This window comes from Siphateles boraxobius, unplaced genomic scaffold (assembly GCF_051911475.1).
Source record: "Siphateles boraxobius isolate OS27281-9 unplaced genomic scaffold, OSU_SipBor_1 11, whole genome shotgun sequence".
NCBI classification, from domain to species: Eukaryota; Metazoa; Chordata; class Actinopteri; order Cypriniformes; family Leuciscidae; genus Siphateles; species Siphateles boraxobius.
This window is the reverse complement of record NW_027508711.1, coordinates 8,035,760-8,053,561: the sequence shown is the minus strand read 5'-3', so window position 1 is coordinate 8,053,561 and position 17,802 is coordinate 8,035,760. Positions and strand designations below refer to the sequence as shown.

At 40.3% G+C, this 17,802-nt stretch overlaps 1 protein-coding gene across 1 annotated transcript; it reads left to right on the top strand.

Annotated features, from left to right (window-relative positions):
- The first annotated feature begins 11,729 nt into the window (after window positions 1-11,729).
- On the top strand, window positions 11,730-12,671 carry LOC143757330 (olfactory receptor 52N2-like). Its single transcript, XM_077248392.1, has one exon. It carries the CDS (start codon window positions 11,730-11,732, stop codon window positions 12,669-12,671), a length of 942 nt encoding a protein of 313 aa, XP_077104507.1.
- Window positions 12,672-17,802: the final 5,131 nt, after the last annotated feature.

The following is a 17,802-nucleotide window of genomic DNA, read 5'->3' as shown; positions in this document are numbered from 1 at the left end:
ACATGGCACTGTTCTAACAGAAAATTCTTTAATGCGACCCGGCCGCTCATTTGCATAAAACAGTGCTTGGTGGCTCTGAGAATTTTTTTTGTTTTAATCGCTTCCGCGTAGCCACGTGAATCGGTATTATCCCTACATCGTTTTATCATTACAGAGGTAAAGGGAAGGAGGCCTTCACAAGGGAGAGACTAGTTGACACTTCAGGACTGTTTTGTCATTGTGTCCAGGCACAGGTCCTTCATCAGATCTGGATATGGCCTGGATCCGGCGGACTGCGGTAAACCACTGGATAAACAGAGAGACAAATATTAGCTTAGACGCCATCCTTCTTAGTATGTACAAAGTACATCAGGATTTATGGGAAGTGTTCCCGGTTCCGGCTGATCTAAACTATGCAGCCAAACATTGAATTATAGAAGTCTATAATGTGTTGTGTATGCTAAGCCAAAGAGATGTGTTTTTAGTCTAGATTTGAACTGACAGACTGTGTCTGCTTCCCGGACAATGTTAGCAAGATTGTTCCAAAGTTTTGGTGCTAAATAAGAAAATGATCTACCACCAGCAGTCAATTTAGATATTCTAGGTATTATCAACTATCAATTTTGAGATCGCAATAGACGTGAAGGAGTATAATGTGTTAAGAGCTCGCTCAAGTACAGGGGAGCTAAACCATTTAGTGAGTTGTAAGTAATCAGCAATATTAAAAAAATTAAACTATGTTTAATAAGGAGCCAATGCAGTGTTGACCGAACCGGGCTAATATGGTCATACTTCCTGGTTCTGGTAAGAACTCTAGCTGCTGCATTCTGGACCAGCTGTAATTTGTTTATTAAGCGAGCAGGGCAACCACCCATAAGAGCATTACAATAATCTAGCCTTGATGTCATAAACGCATTAACTAATTGTTCTGCATTTGTCATTGAGAGCATATGACGTAATTTAGATGCGGTTTTACAGATACTATTCACTTGAGTTTCAAATAAAAGGTTGCTATCAAAGAGCACACCCAGGTTCCTAACCAACGACGAGGACTTGACAGAGCGGCCATCAAGTGTTAGAGAGTATTCTAGGTTATTACGTGAGGAAGTTTTTTTGTCCAATAATTAGAATCTCTGTTTTTTCAGAATTAAGAAGTAGGAAATTACTAGTCGTTAAATGTTTTATAGCAGCTATGCATTCCGTTATGTTGGTGAATTGGTAAGTTTCGTCAGGGCTTGAAGAAATATAGAGCTGAGTATCATCAGCATAAAAGTGAAAACTAATGCAATGCTTCCTAATAATATCTCCTAAGGGTAGCATGTACAGAGTGAACAGCAACAATCCTAGTACTGAGCCTTGTGGTACACCATACTGAACTTTTGAATGATAAGACATCTCTTCATTTACTGCTACAAACTGATAACGGTCAGATAAGTATGATTTAAACCATGCTAATGCAATTCCACTAATGCCAACCTAATTTTCGAGTCTATTTAAAAGAATGTTGTGGTCAATAGTATCAAATGCAGCACTAAGATCGAGTAACACCAATAGCAATAAACAGCCACGATCGGATGATAAGAGCAAATCATTTGTGACTCTAATAGGATCTGTCTCCGTACTAAGATACGGTCTAAATCCTGACTGAAAATCCTCACAGATACCATTTCTTTCTAAAAAGGAACATAGTTGTGAGTATACTGCCTTTTCTAATACCTTTGACAGAAAAGGTAGCTTTGAGATCAGCCTGCAATTGACAAAATTGCAAAAAGTTTTCGTTACGTATCCTAGTGACAAAGATTAATTAATGATATTGAGAAGAGGATCTATGACCTCTGGAAGCATCTCTTTCAATTGTTTAGTCGGTATAGGGTCTAACATACATGTTGTCAATTTAGATGATTTAACGAGTTTAGAAAATTCTTCCTCTCCTATAGCAATGAATGAATAAAAAAATTGTCAGTGAGACTACAATGCACTGTCTGATGCGATACTGTAGTAGACAGTTGCATAGTTATAATTTTTTTTCTGATATTATAAATTGAAACTTGGCTTGAAACTTTTCTTCAGTTTAGCAACTGTTTCGAATAAATACCTAGGGTTTTGTTTATTTTCTTCTAACTGGGGTTGAAAAATAAGCAGATCTAGCAGTTGTTAAGGCCTCTCTGTATGCAATCGAGCTCTCCTTCTATGAAATGTGAAATACCTCTGGTTTTGTTTTCTTCCAGTTTCGCTCCATTTTTCTGGCTGCTCTCTTTAGGGCCTGAATGTCCTCGTTGTACCACGGCATTGGACTATTTTCTTTGATCTTCTTTAAGCACAACGGAGCAACTGTGTCTAAAGTGCTGGAAAAGAGAGAGTTAAAAGTTTCTGTCGCAATATTGAGTTCTTCCAAGCTATCTGGGATGCTGAGATGATGAAACTGATCAGGAAGATTATTAATAAAGCGATTTTTAGTGGCAGAAGTGATAGGTCTAACATATTTGTAACACGAAGTCGGCTTTGCACCCTTGGCTAAAAGAAGTTTACACAAAACTAGATAATGATCTGAGATGTCATCGCTCTGCTGCAGAATTTCAACAGCATCAACATTGATTCCATGTGATAATATTAGATTTAGAATATGATTACGACAATGAGTAGGTCCTGACACATGTTCTCTAACTCCAATAGAGTTAAGAGTGTCTTTAAATGCCAATCCCAATGCATCTTTTTCATTATCTACATGTATATTAAAATCACCAACAATTAGGACTCTATCTGCAGCCAGTACTAACTCTGATAGAAAGTCAGCAAATTCTCTGATAAAGTCTGTATGGTGCCCTGGTGGCCTGTATACAGTAGCCAGCACAAATCTTAAATGTGATTTATCATTTGCACTATATATTGTTACATTAAGCACCAACACTTCAAAATAAGTATATTTGAAACTAGACTTCTTAGTAATTTTGAAAATATTACTATAAATTACAGCAACACCTCCCCCTTTACCTTCCAGACGAGGTTCATGTTTATAACAGTAATCTTGATGAGTGCACTCATTTAAAGTAATGTAATCGTTTGGTTTTAGCCAGGTTTCTGTCAAACACAGCACATCTAGGTTATAGTCTGTAATCATATCATTAACAATAAGTGCTTTTGAAGTAAGGGATTGAATATTCAGCAACCCAAGCTTTATCATTTGTTCATTTGTATTATTTCTGTTTTTTATTTGTTGAACATCAATTACATTTTTACCATAAGATGGGTTTGGAAGTTTTTTGTATTTCCTAATTCGGGGAACAGACACAGTCTCTATATGATGATATCTAGGTGAAAGAGCCTCTATGTGATGGGATTTATCTGACCTTGGTGACATGAGACAGCTGGCAGACTGTCGGTTTAGCCAGTTTGTCTGCTTCCTGACCCGAGCCCCAGATTGTCATGTTTGAGCTCTAAGACTATGTGCCATATTACTAGAGAAAAGAGCAGCACCATCCCAGGAGGGATGAATACTATCTCTTTTCAACAGGTCAGGTCTGCCCCAAAAACTTTTCCAATTGTCTATGAATTCATTATTATTTTGCGGACATCACTTAGACAACCAGCCATTGAGTGGTGACAATCTGCTAACTATCTCATCACTCCTTCGAACAGGAAGGGGGCCAGAGCAAATTACAGTGCCTGACATCGTACTTGCGAGTTCACACACCTCTTTAACATTCATTTTAGTGATCTGGTGAAGTCGAACATCCTTAATGCCGACATGAATAACAATCTTAGAGAATTTACGATTAGCATTAGCCAGCACTTTTAAATCTGCTTTGATATCAGGCGCTCTGGCTCCCGGCAAAAATGTGACTATGGTGGCTTGTGTCTCTATTTTCACGTTCCATGTAATAGTATCGCCAATAACTAGGGCACATTCAACAGGATTCTCAGTGGGTGTTTCACTGAGTAAGGAGAATCTGTTTGATTGTAATCGGAACGGAAGAGCGGTGTTTTGTCCAGCGACTACAGCGCCTCACCGTCACCCAATTGCCCTGCTGCACGGGCTCTACTTCAGCCGAAACCGAACAATGTACAGTGTTCTCAATCCTAGTCGCATCCAAAGCAGTATCTAAAGCCCTTGCACTCTTACAATTAACCTCAATTACAGTTTGGATGTGTGTATCTAGTTATGAAATCTTCTCCGTCAGCCTGACTATCTCCCTGCATTTATCACATCTTTAGCCTCATAGTATAATTGCCTAAGTCATATTTCAATGTTTTTATGCTAGGCAATTATGCTATGAGGCTAACGACATGTAAATCCTGTGCAGACAGAGAAGGCTATACTATAAATGTTACATGAAGTGCAAGTCACAATAAGAGGAGAAGATGGCATGACTCACCATGTTTGTTGACTGATTCTACTTACCACAGCTTTGATGGATTTGTAAAAGGTGCGAGCAAGCAAGCTAAATAAATAAATAAAGAGTGCACGGATGGCACGCTAACAGGCTAGCGAATTAGTAGCTTGTTGTGCTAGCAACGATTTAGATTGAAGCAAGCGATGTCAGGTTAATATGTGATGTTGAGTAAGTTGTATTTAGCAGTATAAACAACAGGCAATGGTAGTAAATAATGATTCAAAACAGAAAGATATACGAAGCTACAGACACAAACCAGCAGCAAGGCAGACAGGAGCAATCGAGCAGTCCTGGGCTGATACTGTATCAACTGTATCAATAAGATACATTTACTACATAGACAACCATAGACAGACTAACTATGAATGTTTAGACAAGATTTCGTTGATTAGTTTTGGATAGATTATAAAGTTTTTAGGCTACTGTAAAAAGAGACTACTGCCACATTAAATAAGCTTTTGTTTGCCAATTTCTGCTCATATGTTAAATATATAGTATGGGATGTCTGGGAAGCATTTAGAATGACAACACACGTGCTTGAAGCGCAGGGATGTCCAGGTTGTAAAATCTGATGAAACTGGAAGCCGAGGACCAGCCGCAAAGATATCTGCGATAAAAATTCCGCTTTCTTTTTCTCTGCCTGAGGACCACTTTACAGTCGTTAGGACAAAACTCAAGGCAGGAAGGTTCCACAGACAGAGCCTGCAGATCTCCAACTCGCTTGACTGACGCTAAAGCCAGCAAGAGGACAGTCTTAAGCGAGAGGGACCGAAGGTCATTTGTCTTGAACTGCTCAAAGGGAGTGTCCCAAAGTGGTTCAACCTCCTCCTGAGAAAATTAACGAAACAGGTAATGTTTCCCAATTGATGTATATTTTTATCCTCGAAAGGGAACTTGCACTGCGTCAATGATGACACTTTGGGGAGCATCCCCCAGGGCAGCGCCTATGAAGCATGAATGAAACTAAGCAAATCGTGATTGGTGTTGCGTCATGACGTAATGTGTGGCATACATGGAAGCTACAAAGGGATGCCGGCACACAACAGCGTTAGCTTTCTGTTCTTCAGCAAGCACTCTCTGTCATGTGTGTCATTTTATATATATATATATATATATAAAACAGGAAGTTATGAGAAAGATTTCAGAAGCGAGGGCCCCTTCCACAAGGTGCTTTTATGCCCACAATTCAGAAATGGACTGTTTTCTCAAGCTGGTGCTTAGCTTGGAAAATAAACACCGGCAAAACGTCAAAATGTGTAAGTTCTCATGTTTATGCCGGACAGTGGGCGCGCACCCTCCAAGTCTAAAAATATACATCAATTGGGAAACATTACCTGTTCCTTAATTTTCTCAGGAGGAGGTTGAACCACTTTGGGACCCTCCCTTTGAGCAGCTCAAGACAAATGACCTTCGGTCCCTCTCGCTTAAGACTGTCCTCTTGCTGGCTTTAGCGTCAGTCAAGCGAGTTGGAGATCTGCAGGCTCTGTCTGTGGAACCTTCCTGCCTTGAGTTTGGTCCTAACGACTGTAAAGTGGTCCTCAGGCAGAGAAAAAGAAAGCGGAATCTTTATCGCAGATATCTTTGCGGCTGGTCCTCGTCTTCCAGTTTCATCAGATTTTGCAACCTGGACATCCCTGCGCTTCAAGCATGTGTGTTGTCATTCTAAATGCTTGTGTACTATGTAGTCAGGCTCCGACTGTAGTCTGAGCCTCTCCCTATGCAGCTGATCATGGGGCCCTCAAATGAGCTCACCTAAGCTTCCGTTCTGCAATTGTAACATGGCGCTTTAAGTACCCCATAAGCGTTAGTGAACTGACGCAATGCGTGTGAACCATATAGAATGGGAATGTTTTGGTTACTCACGTAACCCTGGTTCCTTGAGATAACAAGAACGGACATTTCATAGCTTGCTGTGCTACTACGCTGCACAACAAGTCATGCTAGATGCTCCTTAGTCGAAAGATTCAGATAATTTGGCATTTCTGTGTAGGGTCTGGACCAATCAGACACACACTAATTATTCATATTCACTATATTTAATGAATATAAAGGTCTATGAAACTCTCCCCCAAAACTAACCTCACAAATGAAGTTACTTTGTCAGCCGGGTGTCCGGTTACAGAACACTTTAAGACTGATAACAGACTTTACGACCTCAAAGGAATGTGGCCACATGCGCCACATGCTTAAGAGAGAGAGACCATCTTTAATTAAATAAACTTTGCGGTGTTACTCTGATCTATGAAGGAACATGCCTCACATAAACTGTGATGATTTACTGTCTCGTGTACTATTAGGTATAACAACATGGTATGTTTGATTGGGGTGTATGTGGTTGAACAACCACCCAACGGTAAATAAAACCTCACCTGTATCATGCTTCCTAGCAAATTAATCCTCATTTAATGACACACACTTTGATGTACATCACCTTCTCTTAGAATGCAATGTGAATTTGTTATGTCTATTTGAGCTTGAATGAACAGTCTAAGCATGCTGGGTACAAAGACCATAAATCAACTAAGAGCCGCTTCCCCTCTCGGACATGTCACCTTACTCATAGGTCCATTCAAACCTTAGGGGTTGGTTCTTTTCTCAGGGTATATCAGAGGCAGGCAACAGTGACCGCCCTCTCTTAGTTTTTTCATCCAGCCGCAACACTGTTCTGGTGAGACTGGGGAGCCCCCTCCCCCTCCACGGGGGCCCCAGGGCCCAGCAGGCCTCGATTCCAACCAGATCCGGCCTCATGGAAAAGAGAGAAGACTCTCTCACAAAGAACCAAGGACAATCTCAGGAGTTTTGGAACAAAGACTCCAACCAACAAAGACTCCAACCAACAACGACTCCAATCACCCATCCTTCCGACTTCCTCACTTCTCCTGGGTGCTCGGCGTGGCCTCAACAGAGTCCCAGGCCTTCACCAAACCAGTCATGCGTTGCTGGAGAAAGAGAACGCTCAACCAACTTCCACTTGACACTGCCGGAACCATCAACGACTCCAATTTTCAACAACTTCAAGAATTGTTCCCATTACAAATGCAAGTATTCAATTCAATGAAATGTGAAAATGAAATTCTGATGGTTCTTCTCATAGACCCTCTTCCGGTTTCCAATTTCATCCTATCACTAACCTATTTATGTATTCATGTGTGTATGTTGTTTAGTTTATTTATATTCATATAAATATCTATATTTAGTTAATAAAACTTGTACATAATATGTATTCGGTTCTGTTTTGTTTGCAATACAAGTCACTTCACGATCACGGTTTTTGCTACTGGCTCAAAGTACTGTACAGGCGAAGAAATAATTATTCTTCGGTGGCCATGGAAGATACCCTTTATTAGAATAAATTAATAATCAAAATAGTTCGTTGGAAGAACTGATTAATTGATTGTAATATTAATTCAGCCACATCAAGTTAATCCAATTAACTGACCCAAATATTTATAATTAATAATAACAAGATATTATTGATTATTAATATTTCCAAAAAGCTGAGTTCCTTACATCTGCATGACTTATATAGGCAGTTAACCCGGCCCTTTTTGGCAAGCTGAAATGCCGTTTGTCTATGCAATTTCACAGATGTGAACCAATCAGTCTTCAGGATTCAGAGAAAACTGAGTTCCCTTTCGAGGGAACTTGCACTGCGTCGATGATGACGCTTTGGGGAGCATCCCCCAGCGCAGCGCCTATGAAGCATGAATGAAACTAAGCAAATCGTGATTGGTGTTGCGTCATGATGTAATGTGTGACGGCATACATGGAAGCTACAAAGGGATGCCGGCACACAACAGCGTTAGCTTTCTGTTCTTCAGCAAGCACTCTCTGTCATGTGTGTCATATTTGGAGCTGTCTGTCAGTTTGCAATCACTATATATATTAGGGCTGGGTAAAAATATCGATTCATCAATGCATCGCAATAATTTGTTTCTCAATTCAATATCTATTCATCAAATCCTATGAATCGATTCAGCCCAACGGCCAGTGGCGGCGCTGTGGGCAACACTCTAGTGAGAGCGTTCAGTGGTGTACAAGAACACCAAAACAGCAAGATGACAGACAGCAGCTGCACTCCGTTAAAGCCTGCTCTACCAACCAGGGACATTGTTAGGCCTATTTTAGGGGGGCTGAAGCTACCCCAAAATGTTCCTAAGCCCCCCTAAATGATAATAAGAACAACAATAAGTCTCCGGGAGTCTCCCGCATATTGATAGCGGCTCCCTGATGTCCGCAAATTAGATCAAATCTCCCGGAATCTAGAGCTCGCGAGCTCCAAACCGCGTAGCGCGCGCACGAGAGCGAGAGTCCTTGTGTGTGTGTGCAAATGTGTATGCACATTTTGTGGTTCTGTTTACATTTTTTTATAACTTGAATGTATAGGAAGAAAGAAATATACTTTCTACTACTTACAGTTACATGCACTTTAGAGGTATTAATAAAGCACCTGTTTGTTACAGTTGTGGTTTGTATTCAACACATGTACAATATTGTACAGTTTGTTCTGCTAAATCAGGTGTGCACAACCCTGCTCCTGCCGATCGACTGTCCTGCACAGTTCATCTTCAACCCTAATCAAACACACCTGAAGCAACCAATTAAGGTCTTCAGGATCTGAAGCAACCAATTAAGGTCTTCGGGATCACTTGAAAATTAAAGGCAGGTGTGTTTAATTAGGGTTGGAGATAAACTGTGCAGGACAGTCGATCGGCAGGAGCAGGGTTGGGCACACCTGTGCTAAATAAACCATGACAGGAAACATGCTGGGGTCAATTTGTTCTTAAGCTTTGGTAATTCTGCACACATTATTTAAAAATATACTCAGGTACTTAATTACTTGTGCATTTACTTATTATTGAATCGATATCGAAGCTAATAAATCAATATCGAATCGAAATCTTATCGAATCGAAGCCTCAAGAATCGAAATCGAATCAAATTGTGAAATTCCTAACAATAACCAGCCCTAATATATATATATATATATATATATATATATATATATATATGTATATTTATATATATATGTATATTTATATATATTACAATGGCAAGTCAGCGGGACAAGCGGTGGTAAATGGACTGCATATATTGCGCTTTTACAGACCCAATGGCCACCAAAGCGCTTTACATATTGCCTCACATTCACCCATTCACTCACTCACCCACTCATGGCGGTGTCAGCCATGCAAGGCGACATCCAGCTCGTCGGGAGGAGCTGGGGTTAGGTGTCTTGCTCACTGACACCTCGACACTTGGTCAGGTGGAACCAGGTGGATAGAACCACCCACCTTCCGGTTTGTAGACAACCTACATGAACCACTGAGCCACTGCCGCACTGTGTATATCACACACACTGGCTCGCGATGGTATGGCTCTCGATCCCCGTGGTGCGGGCGGTGCTCATCATGGGGTTCGCAAATGGATCTGACACGGGATCCTGAGACTGCTAAGGCACTTTCTCAGAAATCTTCAGCCAGTTCCGTTGTTCTCCCGCCTCGTGCGGAAGCCCGCCAAGAGGCTTCTTCCTCACGAGCGGAGAACCTGATGCTTGAGCTGTTTGTTTCCGAGGAAGTAGATGTGTTCTGTGGAAGAAGGATATTGCGGAGTTGAGGAAGACTGCAGACTTGTCTCTTTGAGTCACCAAAGAGACCAAAGAGAGCGCTGTTGGCCGGTAAATGGGTCGGTAAACGATCGAGGTCACCTCCTCTGTGGATGCCACAGGAAATCGATGTCCGCTTCCCGCCACCAACTGTGCTTCGGGATGCATCAGTTTCCAGCGAACGCACGCTGCACTGTCTGCCCCAAGGGCTTGCGGCCAGGCAGCATCCACACACCGAGAATCGCTTTCGATTGAACCCTGCCGGAGAGCCGCTTTAGGGGGTTCGAGAACGAATCTCAAATGATACCCGAAATCTCACAAATATTTATTCTTGGATCCTGCGTACCATACAGAAAGGGTACAGACTCAGCAGGGTAGTTTGGACTGCAGTCGACCCAGAGCAGGATCAGGTATTGGAACAGGAAGTAAACTCCCTGCTTGTAATGGAGGCCATTGAACTAGTTCCTCCGCTGGACAGGGAGTCCAGGTTTTACAGAACTTTTTCATAGTTCCCAAGAAAGATGGGGGTTTGCTTCCAATAATAGATCTCAGGCACTTGAATCGGTCTCTGAGTTGACAATCGAATCTGTGTTGCCACTGACCCAGAGAGAGTTTTAATGAGACAGCTTCACAAACAGTATTTTCAACCTCGCAGTATCATTATCTCCGTGTTAAAATTATCATAGAAGTACTGTGATGAAAGTTTAAAGTTCAAACATACACACTGATATCCAAGGTAGTGATCAAAATAGAGTAAATCAGCTTTTGATAGAATCTTGGAGCTTACAATAATGCATTTTTTATTACATTGTTTCGCCACTAGGTAGTGAAAAGTGACTGTTTAAATATGTATTTGTTATTGAATAATTTAATCAAGAGAATGTAGTACTGTAAGATGCTTTGAAATAAAACTCAGAAAGATGTGATGAATTGTTTTTGTAAATATGACTCATCTTATACACCATGTACAGTCTGTATAAGTGTATGATGTAGCTTTTCCCCATGGTCTAGTGTTTAAAGCAAAAAAATAGCTTGGTAGGTTGAATTCTCTTTTTTTCTATTATTCCTTTTATCTCCACCTGTTCTCTGATGCCCACACTTTTTTAGGATAGAGAAATAAAGAAGAATTATTTAATCAGTATAAACAAAATAGAATCCAGCTCCCTCTGTTCTTGCATCCCTAAACATCTTTACAGCACCTTACAGTACAAGCTAACCTGGTCAGTAGCCACCAATCACAGCAAAAAATAATTATTTTACACTCTTGGGGAATGACGACAAAACAGTTTTTGTGTGACATAAAATGGTCGTCAACTCTTCTGAAACACATTAAGGTTTTCCTATTGAATCTAATGATTACCAAGTTAAAGGGAATGCAACAGCAGTGTGCCACTATATACTAAACTGAAGTGCCTATTATATTATATTAAACCAAATAGTGAACTATTTATCTATCAGTCATCTACCTTGGTAAGTTTACATATTTGAGTGGGGTAAACAATTCAGGGGTGATTATTATTTTTTTTACCTCAATGTGAAGATTACAATGTGAAGAAGTTTTCTACTTCTGTTCTTGTTTAGTACTTTGATATTACAAACTGTATGCGCTGCATTAAATCATGTTCTGAATGAATCTGGGCTGTGTTTCACAAAAGCATAATAAACCTAAGTTGATTGTAGAAACCACAATCTACTGTCTCTATGATCTCTTAGGCTTATACAATGTATATACTGAATGTTTTGTTTAGGTCACAGATGGACAACCTGACATTCAGATACAGCATACTCTTAATGGAGGGACTACAAGTTACACATCTGTCCAATCATTTTGTATTCATCCTTTTTTTGCTTGCTTGCATATTTATTATAGTATCTAACATTGGGATTTTGATTCAGATCTCACTGGAAAAAAAGTTACATCAGCCTATGCACATAATTTTCTGCAACTTGCCACTGAATGATGTATTAGGGACAATTGCTTTTCTGCCACGCTTGATGAGTCATATCTTAACAGACCCCTCTGAGCGCTACATCACATATGTGGAGTGTGCTATGCAAGCTTTTTTTGGACATGTATGTGGAACCGCATCTCACACAATTCTAATGATCATGGCCTTTGACAGATATGTGGCCATATGCAATCCATTGCGATATCCGACAATAATGAGCAATAACATGGTGGTTAAACTCTCGGCAGGAGCCTGGGGTGCTGCAGTAGTGCTGGTGGGAATTTTGATCGGCCTCAGTGTGCGTCTGTCTCACTGCAGATATGTGATTCAAAATCTGTTTTGTGACAACGCTTCACTATTTAAACTGTCCTGTGAAAATATAGTTATTAATAATGTATATGGATTAACGTTTACTGTGGTTTTACTAACGTCCTCATTGGGCAGTGTGGTATTTACATATCTCAGAATAGTGATGGTATGCTTCAAAAGCAAAAACAAAGCAACCAACAGCAAAGCAATAAAAACCTGCAGTGCTCACCTGGCTGTTTATATAATCATGATGGTTTCTGGATTCACCACCATTTTTCTTCATCGTTTCCCTGCATTATCTGAAAGTAGAAATTTATCTAGTGTAATGTTCCATGTTATTCCACCAAGCTTGAATCCCATAATATATGGTTTGCAAGCAAAGGAAATAAGACAGAGACTGTTTAAACTAATTTATAAATCTAAAGTTAACTCAATGTGATTATTTGTTTTTGTTATTTTACTATTTTATTTCTATTCTACATTCTATTCTTTGCTAATGATAAAGTTTGAATGGTAAAATAGATTGGTCTACATTTCTGTTTCATTCTAAAACTTTACTTGTGTGAATAGCCCAAATAACATCCTTGTGATAAATGTGGACAGTGGAACTATAAAATATGTACTGATAATAATAGGCTTTTTATGTCCCAGGTAAACATGAAAATCACTGTAAAACTTACAGCATTTAAAACACTTGACAACAACTTCTGACCTTTGTGGTTTAATTTAATAATTGAAAATGCAGAATTTAAAATAAGCAGCAGTATAATAATGCAGTGCTTTGCTGCATATGACCACATCTCTACATCAGAACGATAAAGGTAATCCTGCCAGCAAGTAAATATGATATTATATATAAAAATAAATATATGATATATGACTATAATATACAGTTTTGGTCAGAATTATTGGCACCCCTGTTAAATATGATCAAAGATGGCTGTAAAAATAAATCTGCATTGTTTATCCTTTTGATCTTTCATTAAAAAAAATGTGCAAAAATCAAACCTTTTATTGAAGTAAAATAATTGAAAGTCGGGGGTAAATCACATTATGAAATAAAAGCTTTTCTCCAAAACACGTTGGCCATAATTGTATGTACCCTTTTTTTCAAAAACTTTTTGCATTTTTTTTTTTCAAGATAACAGCTCTGAGTTTTCTCCTATAATGCCTGATGAGTTTGTAGAACACCTGACAAGAGAACAGAAACTATTCATCTATAAAGAATGTCTCCAAATCCTTCAGATTCCCAGCTCCATGTTGCTGCTTATCTTCAGTTCAGCCCATTAATTTTCTAGAAGGTTCAGGTCAGTGAACTAGGTTGGTCATTGGAGAAGTTTCATTTTGTGCTCAGTGACACATTTCTGTGTTGATTTTGATGTTTATTATATATCTGGAAGATGGAAGATCCAGCATGGCCCATTATAAGATTTCTAGTGGAGGCCATGAGGTTTTGATTTATCTATTTGCTAGAATCCATGATACGTATGATATATGTATCTGAACAAGATGTCCAGGACCTTCAACAAAAAATAAGCCTACAACATTAAAGATCCAGCAGTATTTTGTGGACATGGGGTACTTTTTTTCCCTGTTTACACCAAACTCATCTAGTGGGTTTGGCTGCCAAAAAAGCTCTCTTTTTTTGTTTCATATGACCATAGAATCTCTTCCCTTTTTATGTTCCAGTAGTGTCTGACAACTGGTTATGCTAGAGTTTGTTTTTGGATGAGCGAGGAGGAAACCCATCCTTGAAACCCTCCTAAACAACATGTGGTGATGTGGCAGTTTTTTGATTTGATTCCCTCTAAAAAAAAACATATAAATCAAGAGGTGTAATCCAAGACTTTTGAAGAAACACAATCATTATTAATAATGGACAGATTTAATTTAGGCTTTTATTCACGAATAAACATTGGTCAGCGAACGTACATAGAGCACTCAAATCAAGCATTCTGCGTTAGTTCAGGCAAGCCTCCTGGTCAAGCTCCACTCTCAGCTGATTGGCAAAATTCCAACCCCGCCCATATCAGCTTATCCGATTACTATCCACTCAATTGGAAAATTTCAAACAGGGCGCATTACTTAAACATAGCTTCAAGGCTTGTTTGACTTCAGCAGTTCTGCGCAGACCGGTCGGTGGCTGACTTGAAGCAGTGCATGCTGGCTAGAAATTTTGTTCGACTTGAGACAGCGCCGAAGCCCTGTGACTGTGACGTATGCCATCAAAGTACCATGAGAGCGAATCTAAAGCAGCTGTCTGAGCCATTCTGCGCAGCATCTCCAGAGCGGCTGCACAAGCTCTGATGACGACACAGCTGTTCCACGATTGGCCGAATCCTCCGCATGACAACGATCACGTGTCTTTTGTATTTACTCTCACACCTTCACTAATGCGCACAAATCAGCATTTAATAACATTAAAATCTTTTTTCATGTTGTCGCGATACTAAATTGTGTCATGTTTATCAAAATAAAAAATATAAAAAAGGTAGACCCCACTTCATTGATAGTATAGGTTTATGTTGAACTTTATTCTTGTACAAACAGACGCTGTATCAAGCAGTACATAAGGTATTGCATGAAACTTTTTTCTGAAATGTTTGTGTATTTGGCAAATATTGTATTAATTTAGCTGTGATAAAGTATGCGAACACCACGTGAGCGTCACTACAGGAAGCAGGAAGTGTCCTTCACGTCTCCGTTTTAAGCAAGTAAATAAACTATTTATATAGCACCTATCACAGACAGAAATCACAAAGTGCTTTACAAAGTGCAATAATTTAAACGAAAGAACAACAAAAACAGATAAAACTATCAGAGCTAAAAACAAAACATAAAAGCCCCATTCAACTAAAAGCTTGTCTAAATTGTTTTCAGCTGCTTTTTAAACAAATCAACAGATTCAACCACACGCAGCGACAGGGGCAGGGCGTTCCAGAGTTTGGACAGGTCCCTCCGAGTTTTAAAGTGACTTTTGGGGACCATCTGGAGGTTTTTACCTGGGGACCGGAGAGTACAGGAGGAGGAGTAGGGGGTCAACAGGACTGTGATGTACTGGGGGGCCTGTCCATGTAGTGCTCTAAAATTCAAAACTAAACTTTTATAATCAATTCTATGTTTGACTGGAAGCCAATGGAGTGTGGATAAAAATGTGTGTCCTTCTTAGGGCTGGGGCGGTATGGATTTTTATGGTAAGGTATAGCGGTAAACTGCTTTAAATATTAAAAAAATTAGGCTACAGTCAGGTAAGGTCAGGTTTGCCAATGTGCGTTTTATTTAGGCTACCGATATTTATTTATTTATTTTTGTGCCTGTGCACCAATCGGAATTCTTGGGATACAACATATGCTTCTAGGGACTTTAGCCTTTAAATATCTTTGCTGCATTGGATAAGTCTCCTTTCTAGAACAGCCAAGAGCTTAGCCTTGCGGCAGCAGCGCCTTGCATCCCCCATAGACCTTAAAACTATCAGGGGATGGTGGGCGGGTACGGTTTTGAAAATTGGTCATAAGCATTGGTGCGGATGATGGTGGATGGATGATGAGTTTTGTGATGCGGTTGCGGAAGAAATAATAGCCCATCCGCGCCAACACGAACACGAATGGAATGTTATTATGTGTCATGGAACATTGCACTCCCCAACTCGCGAAAGGTCAGATTTGCTCCATCTATTGATGATAAGTTTTGTTTAGAAAACCTTGAATCCATGTAAGACACAATGTCATTATACATAATCCATGTCTTTAGAATCAGTGAATCCATATAATTAGACACAACTTGCACACATGTGCTGGCCAATGTTTTTTTTTTGCGGTGATGAATGTGACGAGCTCAGATCCGCGGTTGGAGTCACGTGACCGCGGTATGCGGTAACCGTCCCAGCCCTAGTCCTTCTGTTGGTTCCTGTTAAAAGCCTGGCTGTAGCTTTTTGCACCATTTGGAGATGACTCAGTAAAGTAAAAAGAGAATTACAATAATCTAAACGAGAAGAAGTAAAGGCATGAATAATCTCCATGTCAGCTTTGGACAACAATGTTCTCAATTTAGAAATATTTCTCAAATTATAAAAACAGTTTCTGACCAACTGTCTAGAATGACAATCCAGAGACATCGATTGGTCGAACAAAACACCAAGGTTTCTATGGCTTAACTGGACAGATGGGCCAAATGAACAGAGCTGCTGTTTGATTTGAAGTCATTTTTGGTCTCGAGCAATGATTAAACTTTCATTCTTTTTTGTATTCAGTTGTAAGTAGTTATTGTTTAACCAGTTCTTAATGCAAGACAGGCATTCTAATAATTCAGTTAACTTAACTAACTCTGACTCTTTGAATGAACAGTACAACAATGTTGTGAGCATAAAAGTGATAAGACACTTTTAAAATTACTAATTATTTCACCAAGAGGGCTGATATACAATACAAACTAAATAGGACCTAAAAACGAGCCTTGAGGAACTCCACATGACAGAGGGGACATTTCAGACAGAATGCTGTTAACAAACACACAGAATAAGTCACTCAGATAAGAGGAGAATCATTTAAGAATAGACCCAGAGAACCCTATTTCATTTTGTAACCGATTTATCAGCACATAATGGTCACATGTATCAAATGCAGATGATAGTAAAATCAAAACAGTGTACTGTCCTGAGTATGCAGCCATCAAAATGTCACTTGATACTTTTAGAAGCGCAGTCTCAGTTGAATGGCATTTGCGAAAAACTGACTGAAATGTATCCAACAACTTTTGTTGAAACACAGGTGATATAGTGATATTGGTAGTATCACTACTAATTTATTGTTCATGTTTTATAATGGCGAATAAATCGGATGTGTGTCTAACGTTACCCCTGAGTGCAGGTGAGGACACATTTGAGCTGCATTCGGTGCAGTTAGAGCAGGAGTCCGTGGAGAAGCTAGAGAGGCAAGCCGAGCTGCGAGATCGGCGATCAGCGCTTGAAACATCACGCGCCAATGCTCACAAGTCAGTTGTTAGTAACTTTTTGGCTCCGACCTCGTCTACTCCGTGTGTTTCTCTGCACAGGACCAAAGTACCCAGGACGCGATCATCCCAGGCTTCATTCACTCCGGCACCGGCACAACACCATGGACCCTGGAGGATCCCACAGCGAAAGACACGAGCCAGGACCAGAACAAGAACCTCTCCGCCCCTTCCGGTCTTCGAGATCTGCACCCGGAACCGCTTCTCCCCTCTTCGCGAGTCGGAACGCGACGACGCCGTGATCATCGGCAGTTCCATCATCCGTCATGTCCGCGCTACCTCAGGTAAAGGTAAGGTGCGCACTCACTGCTTTCCTGGTGCTCGTGTTCTAGATGTCGCTGCATAGGTTCCCGAGATCCTGAACGGTGACGAGCACGTCGGAGCTGTTGTGCTGCACGCGGGAGTGAACGACATCAGGCTGTGGCAGACGGAGGTTCTGAAGAAGGACTACAGGAGGCTGATCGAGACGGTACGCAGCACATCGCCTGAAGCAACGATCATCGTGTCTGGACCGCTTCCCACGTACGACAAGGACATGAAAGGTTCAGTAGATTATTTGCACT

Bases quoted from the DNA above. Each gene is read 5' to 3' on its own strand.
- LOC143757330 (XM_077248392.1), top strand. From the start codon at position 11,730: ATGGACAACCTGACATTCAGATACAGCATACTCTTAATGGAGGGACTA.